Below are 9,327 nucleotides of genomic sequence, written 5' to 3'. Positions count from 1 at the left end.
TTTAGAAAAAATGGAAATTCACAAACTACAATAGCCCCTAAATTCTCCTATATAATATTAGTGTTTGATTTAGAATATAATATTCATCTAAATAACATCCAAAATATCATAAATAATTAAAAACAAATATATTATTCTCCTACCTAAATTCAATTCTTATAAATGACATATTAAACTCATGATAAATTAAACCTGAAATATCACATGATCGATTAAATCTCAAATATTCAACAATATATATTACAAATCCCCTGCCACATATAATCCATCCCAAAGCAAATAAATTATATGTTTTTCACATGTTAAACATATGAGAGAAATGTCTTAGCGTCACCTGGGATCCTCAATGGCATTGCCTGCCCATATTTTCATAAATAATAGTAACCACACCATGCAAGATGACTTAAACGATTATTACCTGGACACAAAGCCAGGTTTCTTTACACAGTCATTCACAGTGAGATTCAATATTACTTGTTTTACATACTATTTTTCCTATTCCACTTTACCATGTAGGAAGTCTCTCGCGGATGGAATTATGTAAGAGAATTAGAAGGAGATTAATAAAGCTATTAAGAGGTTTATTATTTCTAAAGAGTGGAGATAATAATGGAGTTGTGTTTATTGTAATTTTTTGTGTCCCTGAAGTGAAATTTTGATTTGTGTTACTTAAAATGATTTTTAATTTTATATATTGATTCAATATCCCGAAATATTTCAAAATACTTTTATTGTCTATCAAATTTGTGATTTCAATAATATTTTACTAAATTTAAAAAAAATTAAACCAAAAAACCCAACAAAATAACATAAAAAAATTTATGAGATAATAATAACCCCTTTCTTGTAAAGTAAGTCAAACGAACTTTAATGATAGCCGGTCACCTACTCGTTAATGACATCATCAACATCCACATTGCTTCGCAAAATACGAATTGAAATCATGACATAACTTCCACAGTGAAACAACTTATAGTAATGGTTGTGGCTATCGAATATTTTATGGGGAAGCAACATTGGTGATCAAATCGAAGCAACCAGTCGCGTTGCCTCATAAAGCGGGCTGTATGTAAGCTATTGTGTGGTGATCCGTAGAGTGCAGGTTTGGTTCGTGGAGTGTGAACAAAACAATTGATAACTTTTAACTCCGTTAACTATGTTATTCCTAAAGCCACATTCTCTGCGTCACCCTTTCTCTTTGAATGGATACTGACGGCCAATAACTCGCATTTGTGTCCATTAATGAAATTAAAGACAGGCGAATATATATTTGACAAATGGCGCATCTGCGGGCGCAGCTAGACTGCTCTGCCTCCTGAGGTCGCTATCAAATTCAAGACAGTTCTCAATTCCCCTATTCAAGTAGGCATCTATATTCATTTTATAAAGAAATACGTGCGGATTTCCACTGGTTGGCAATTTGGCGGGGATCTTCTGTTTGATGCTTCAGTCCGCAGTTTCAAAATGGCAGCCACCCCAACAGTTTTGTCATTTTTCTTTGAAGGCAATGCTGAATCACTTCCCATGCTCATATATTTGGTGGCTACGCTTCAACTATTGACCAGTCATGTACAACTTAATTAATCAACCCTGCTCAGTCATACACAAGTAGTCATCCACAAGAACAACCTCATCCACAAAAATCCATTGAAATGGTCATGTCATGGGCATGGTTCACATGACATTGTGTGTTGAATTTTGTTGAAGCATGGTAAAGTTCACAATTGTGATAGTGAAGAGGTTTGCTCACTATTGTGATGGTAAAGCTATGATAGTGAAGAGGTTTGCTCACAATTGTGACGGTAAAGCTCACAATTTTTTTAGAGGGTAATTAGAATTTCTAGGGTGGAAATTATAGATTTTAAAGTGGTGAATTTTTCTAATATTTTAATTATGGATTTTATAGAAGTGTTATGATTTCTCTAACACACCTAAAACGTAGTTCTGGGGAATCAAATCTGGGTCTATATTTTGATATTATGAAGAAGTTTGGAGTGTTCAAATATCTAATTCCTACTTGTCTTTAGTTTCTCATTGAGTAAAGGAGTCTGTTCCTAGTAGTGAGGATCCATTCCCTAGTTTGATGTGTGGTTGAGAGATTTTCTCAACCAACAAATTGTGTGTTCAAAATAATCTCCCTATCTTTAAACAACACTTTGTATATATATAATTGTATTTGATTAATAATATGAATATTACTTTGTATATATATAATTGTATTTGATTAATAATATGAATATGAATTTGAATTTGGATTCTCAGTTTTTAAATTGGAATCAGAGCCATGAGGGCTTGGCCTCCCCTGGGCCAAGGAAATAAAAATTTGATGATTATTTTGTTTGTTTCCTTTGATTGTTTTCCATCCTTTGTTGCTGCTGCGTGACTAAAGATAAGAGCGTGGCAGTTGAGGCTCACTGATGTGAGCTTTCTTATTTGCGTGGAACTTGAGGAAGCCCCGTTTACAAAATTGCCGAACGGATTGGGTCTCTTGGAGCGCATTGATGGAGCGCATTGATGGTTTTCATGAAGATCCCATCGTCAAAGCGGAAAGCGGACTCATTGTCGATTCTTCCATAGTTTTAATCCATTTCTCGCTGAGTTGGGAACGACAGAGCTCAGAGTTTAATTGGCGGCTCGATGGTGCATCTAATTGTGCTCAGGCAGACACTGTTGTAGATTCCAAATACTGTCAATTTGACAGCCAACTACTGACGACATTCACATCTTCTCTGTATCTTGCTCGGTTGATCGTTACCTTCTTTGCATCGAGCATTACCGTAATGTATGGACGTAAGACTACCATGTTGACTGGCCGTACTAGTTTTCTGATAGGTTCTACCCTTAATGGCGCGGCTGTTAACGTAGAGATGCTTATTCTGGGGCGAATTCTACTTGGTGTTGGCGTCGGATTTGCCAATCAGGCAGTTCCAGTGCATCTCTGTGAAATAGCCCCGTACAAATTAAGAGGAGTGCTTAACATAGGCTTCCAGTTGTTCACAACAATCGGCATCGTAGCAGCGAATCTCATAAACTATGGCACTGACAAAATCCATGGCGATTGGGGATGGCGGGTTTCGCTAGCCCTGGAAGCGGTTCCCTCCACTATAATGACAGTGGGAGCGCTCGGGCTTCCAGATACTTCCAACAGTCTAGTGGAGAGCAGGGGCAGAGTAATGGCAGAGCGACGAACTGACTGCTTCAAGATCTAGTGTGCCTTGCTACTAGTCTCAGAAAATTCAACCTCACAGAATTGGAGTTTGGGAAGGTAAAGGAATTGAGCTTGATCAACTCAATGTAAAAGTGAAATTGGTTAGAATTCCATATTTAAAAAAAAAAAAAACTCCAATGAAGCAGTGTTAATAAATGTTTTGGAATTTGAAGCATTAAGCTTACCTAATTCAATGGAGTGGTTTTGTTAGAATTAACTATTTTAACAAATTATGTAGGGAAATCCAAAACAATCAGAAAGATGATGCAAATGTACTATGTGGTGGGTAATAAAGTTCAAGTGCACCAAATATTAATTTTGTGCAACAGTGACACTGAAAATTAAAAGAGCAGGAACAACTATTATGATGGACAGCTAGTAAAAGTTTGTGTGAGTTTATGGAATAGATTCAGTAGTGTTTTGTATTATGAGTCACACATTTTAATTGTAAGCACGTCTAGGATGGTAGTGGTATTTGTAGAGTATGTACCTGGTAACTCCGGAGTTGGAGTGTGAAATGTAAGCCTTGTAAGACATGTGTATGCCTATAGAGTTCATGGTAATCTATAAACCACTAACATTGAAAGCCCATGGTGGCATGGTTGAGGGTGATCCGTTAAAACCCAGAGCATGGTTACGGGTAATCCGACAAAACCGGAGTTAACAATGATGGAGGGAGATTTACAGGTACATGTACAGGTGTGCAATGATAATGGTTGACAGAACCATGTATGCCAAGGACATCTTACAAGACTAGCTGTTGCAGCTGTTGGCACCCATGCATTCCGATAGATGGTTGTTCCTTTATACCGACATCAACATATTTTTTTTGGTATATTTGCTCACAAATAGATTTTGCAGATTGATATGGAGACAAGTGCTCATTAAGAGACAAGTACTCATTAAAGAGGAGTGTTGGAATATCTAATTCCTACTTGTCTCTAGTTGTGTTTCTCACTAAGTAAAGGAGTTTGTTCCTAGTAGTTAGGATCCATTTCCTAGTTTGGTGTGTGGTTGAAAGATTTCCTCAACCAACAGATTGTGTGTCCAAAATAGTCTCCCTATCTTTAGAGAACACTTTGTATATATGTAATTGTATTTGATTAATAATATGGATCTGGATTCTCAGGTTTTTAAGTTGGAGTGTGTAGAAATCTAACACCCCTTCAAAGCAAATAAGGGATGGAACCTGGACCAAGGCTATAATACCATGCTGAGATTTTCCATTACTCCAAAATATGAAAAAATTAATAAACTTTCCAAACATATAATTATAATCCCAGGAAAAAAATCGAATCCATAAAGTTACGGTGATTCCACCCACAGATAGCATCTCCAAAATTTCATTTCCGATGACTATTTGAGAACAGCCTTTTATATTTCAGCCAAAAATTTGTCTAGCAACCAAGACATTGAATGGTGGTGGTGAGAGAACAAATACAATGTTTAGGTTTGAACTCAATTACCAATATGATAAGCCCTTTGCCGATGAGTTTTCCAGCCACGTATTGATGAAAGTTTAAGCAAATGGATGAGAACTTCTCTAGCTCTGGCTGATCAAACAAACAAGAAAATGGAGGACGGTGACCGGATCGACCGACATGGGTGGGGACCTTCCCTATGTTCTATGGCAGTCCTCGGAATCAAATTTGGAGGGTTGATTTCCTTTCAACTATCTAGCTGTTGAATTTATTTCAATTGTATATTGCAAGAAAATACTGAAACTTGATGGATAGTATCTCCGATAAACAATTAACTTGACTGATGTTTATCTGATTTAAAGTTATTTCCAAGAGCGATAAAAATATTTTTTAATTATTTATAATTAGCCTAAATTTATTTTAAATATGGATCTAATTTGAGTTGACAGCGATTTAATATCTTTACTTATAAATTTTTGTTATGAGAAAACAGTTTTTAAATTTTTTGTATAATTATTTTATTTTTAGATTTTTAGATTTTTTTATTTTGGCAGACATAAGCGAAAATTCGACTTTGATGAGAACAGATAGGGTTACACATCATACTGACATGTAGAATGAGCCTCTACCCCAAATAAATTATTTTAAATTATTTTCTTTAAAAGTAAAGAAAAAACACATTATCATTGTACACAAAAATCTGTCACTTTACACCATCCATTAAGGTGTTCGCTCTTGGAAGAACTCCTATGCATAATTAACTCTGCATTCTTAGATCCAACTTTAGACGATTAAAATTTTTTCCACTCTTATAACACATAAACTATCAACTTAATCTTGGTTTGTGCAATAATTCGACTTATTAATCTTTATTATAACACATGAACATATTACAGGTACTTCGCCAACACAAAATTTATCTCTTCGGGTGGTCTAAGGATTCAGATGACAAATACAATTGGTTAGTAATGGGTGGTTATTCAATCTCGCTACCAGATACGTTGGGGGAAAGATTTTTCAGTGAGCAGAAACGGCAGAAGAATTCAAATCTCTCCAGAAGGTGAACCTCGCGTGGTTTCTACAATGCACAAGGCCATACGATGACTCGCATACAGTGACTCATTGCTAAGTATACGGACTGCCAGTAGGGTGCTCGGAGCAAAGTGGAGCCCAGCACTAATCCCTTCTCATATACTGGACGACCCGAGTATTCTCATTTGTATTCTCTTTCCAATATCCATCGAGCGATATCTGCCTATACGGATGCTTTCTTATGTTTCCTTTGTTTTTTTTCCACTGGTGCTTCTCTTTTCAATAGAGCAAGAATGCTAAGTGGTAACTCGCGGGGCGGGTAGCTTGGGATTTGCTTTCCACTATCTCTTTTAGTGTTTTCAGGTGATTAGCGACCTTTGTTTACTTTTAAAGTAGGGTGATGTAAGTTCAAGTAGCTTTGTTTACTGTTAAGAACTATTCTTTGTTTACTGTTAAGAACTATTCGATGCTAATGTCTAGGCTTTGATTCTTGCTTTAGTATGCCATACCACTAGTAATCCTATTCCGAGTCATCACTATGAATTGCGGCACTCTCATTATGTTATGACTTTTGAATAACTATGCTCCATCCACAATAGTACCAGCTACAATGATTCTTTGGCGCGTTGCCTTCCCCGATGCATATGTTGTTTGGGTCCGAGTATGGTACATTAGTAGCACTCTCTGTAAGTGGCCTTGTACTGGTCACACGATCACCCAATAAAAACTGAGTACTGGTCGAACCAGAAAAAGCAATGCGGGAGGGCAAGAGCTAACGGGCATGTTATTGGGTATTAAATGCCCGGCTACATGCGCTCTCAATAGCTGTTTAACACACGCGCGGACGGTGATAGATAAATAAAAAATAAACCCGTGCTTATTTTTTATTTATCTATCACCGCCCGGGCGTGTTAAATAACTATGGGGGCGCATGTAGCCGGGCATTTAATACCCAATGGTATGCCGGTTAGCTCTTGCCATGCGGGAGACCTTGTGGATACTCAAGACCTTTAACCCACACAAGGGAGATGCCTTTCTTATTTCTTTCCCAACGACTTCTTTGAAGATGATAAGAATTTTGTGAATTATTGTGTTTGTGCAAGTGGTATGGGTGAGAATATCATATAATGGTTAGATTGAATTTAGGTTTTGGTGAGTTTTAATGTAATTGGAAGAAAAAATAAAATATTATTATTAAGATAAGATTAGATTTTAATTTAATTAAAAAAATCAATAATTTGATAAAACGAAATTTTATATAAATTAATTTAAATTTATTGAATAAAAATAATAATATATAAAATACATATATGCAAATGAGAGAGTTCACTATTTTGTTATAATGGTGACATCTTCAAACCTTCTTTTATTAATCAATTTGCCACTTTTATCTCACGAGCGCTTTACTCAATGAACCTCTGGCCTATAACAATCACATTATTTAACCCCCTACCAATATGCCTTCCCAATTTAAAAAACCCCTACTTCCACTAAATATTGTGTGTATCCATTTTTTATTAACATTTTTTATACCGCTTTATATTTTTCCATTGAATTTGAGCTCCATTTCTTTATACCTACCAATATAAAAAACTTTTACCCCCTATATATAGCCCAATATATTATGCCATTTTTTCCTCAATATATATCCCCCAATATGAACCCAGGTGGTATGGTATGGTATGGTATTGCTCCCCCAGTGAATCCCTCGTGCTTTATCTTATTTATCTTAATACATTACATTATCTCACTGAAATGTAAACGTTACCTGTGAGAGTATATGTGAAGGAAGAAAGACAGTATCTCTAAAAATAGATGACATGTAAATAATTTTATATATATTTTTTATAACGTTAGTTTCTTTCTTTTTAATAAGTTAGCAAATTTAGGTTCTCGTGAGGTTTAATGCTATTTGAAGAAACAATAAAATGTTTATGTTAAGAATACGTTAAATTTTAACTTCAATTTTTTAATAAAATTTAAATCAATAATTTAATGAAACTACATCCTATATAAATTAATTAATTTATATTTAATACAAAAACATGTTTGTGCAAATGACAATGTTCACTGCATTTACTATGATGGGACACCTCCAAACTTTACTTTCTAAATCAAGTTGTAATCTTTATCTTAATACACTACACTATCTATCTTAGTTAATTCTCATGCTAAAGGATGGCCAATGGATTTTGAATATGCTATATGCAAATGTAAATAGTTTTATATATGTTTTTTTTTATAACTTAAGGTTTTCTTTTTATAAGTTAGATTGAATTTAGGTTTTGGTGAATTTTAATGTTATTTGAAGGAACAATAAAATGTTGTAATAAAATGTTGTTATTAAGAATATATTAGATTTTAACTTCAACTATTTTTAATAAAATTTATATCAATAACTTAATGAAAATAAATTTTATATAAATTAATTTAAATTTAATGAATAAAAAAATAATATGCAAAATAAATATATGCAAATGATATTGTTCATTACTTTCACTATGATGGTTATATTTCCAAACCTTCCTTTCTCAATTAATTGACCATCTTTATCTTAATACGTTACATTACCTTAAAAGAAGAAGAGAATCAAAGAAGGAAGAATGAATGTGTTTTTTATAATGTTAGTTTTTTTCTTTTTTATAATTTAGATTGAATTTAGGTTGTGGTGAGCTTTAATGTAATGAGAAGAAACAATAAAATGTTGTTATTAAGAAAATGTTACATATTGATTTCAACATTTTTAATAAAATTTAAATTAATAATTTAATGAAACTAAATCTTATATAAATTAGTGCCCTGCAAACCCTTCTCTCAACGATGGCTCCAGAGGGAGGCTCTGAGCCTCCTTCCTCCCTCCCCCTTGAGCTCTTGGCCTTTAGGCAGCTGGTTGGCGAATGCAGCAAGTGCCCAATTTCAGCCTCCTAGCAGAAGTTTGTTAAGAAGATGGAAACAATCCCGATCGTTGCTCTCCCAGTTGAAGAGCCCTGTCGTGCTGCCCTGAATATTGTAGAAAGAGGACTCATCGAACAGTTCAGTAGGTTATGCCCATCACCAAGAGCCATCAAATTGTGGGTGCAACGCAACTGCAGACTGTTGGTCTCATAAGGAATCAAATGTCGTTTGTCGGTAAGGGTTACTTCATTTTCATTTTTGACTGCATTGAAGATAGGAACCTCATTTTTAGAAATGGGCCATACTTCCTGGGACCCCAAGGCCTGTACCTAAATAAATGGACTCCGGACTTTGATCCAGCCCAAGATGTGCCCTCTGCTGCTCTTGTCTCGATGTGCCTCCCCATTTTCCCTTGCACTGTTGGAGCTTGAAGACTTTAGAAATCGTTGGAAACACCCTTGGAAAATACATTGACAAAGCAGATAAGAAGGGAAAATACTCTTGTGCCAGAATCTGTGTTGAGGTAGATTTGGAAGTTGGGCTTCCAGAAGCTATAAAAATAATAGCGGCAGAATGGTCACATGTGCAAAAACTGGATTACGAACAACTGCCCTTCAAGTGCGGGCACTGCCATGGATACGGGCACTTTGCAAGAAACTATAAAAAGAAAACTGAAGAAGAAGCAGAGAAAATGAAAGGAGACGAATGGACAATGGTGCAGAAAAATCATCATCAAAGCAACAAAACAAACAGAGAGGGAAAGGGGCACAA

General features: G+C 35.3%; 1 protein-coding gene across 1 annotated transcript; it reads left to right on the top strand.

The window, feature by feature from the left end:
- The first annotated feature begins 2,501 nt into the window (after positions 1-2,501).
- LOC149251793 (sugar transport protein MST6-like) lies at positions 2,502-3,209 on the top strand. Its single transcript, XM_089453992.1, has one exon. The coding sequence runs from the start codon at positions 2,502-2,504 to the stop codon at positions 3,207-3,209; it is 708 nt and encodes a 235-aa protein (XP_089310118.1).
- The last annotated feature ends 6,118 nt before the right edge of the window (positions 3,210-9,327 follow it).

The sequence above is a fragment of the Pinus tabuliformis genome, chromosome 7 (genome assembly GCF_031772625.1).
Source record: "Pinus tabuliformis cultivar Carrire ecotype Pingquan chromosome 7, CPIR1, whole genome shotgun sequence".
NCBI lineage: Eukaryota > Viridiplantae > Streptophyta > Pinopsida > Pinales > Pinaceae > Pinus > Pinus tabuliformis.
The sequence above is the reverse complement of the archived record's forward strand: the minus strand, read 5'-3'. Positions and strand labels throughout refer to the sequence as shown.

What these genes read in the sequence shown, in the direction of transcription:
- LOC149251793 (XM_089453992.1), top strand. Translation starts at nt 2,502, where the DNA reads ATGGAGCGCATTGATGGTTTTCATGAAGATCCCATCGTCAAAGCGGAA.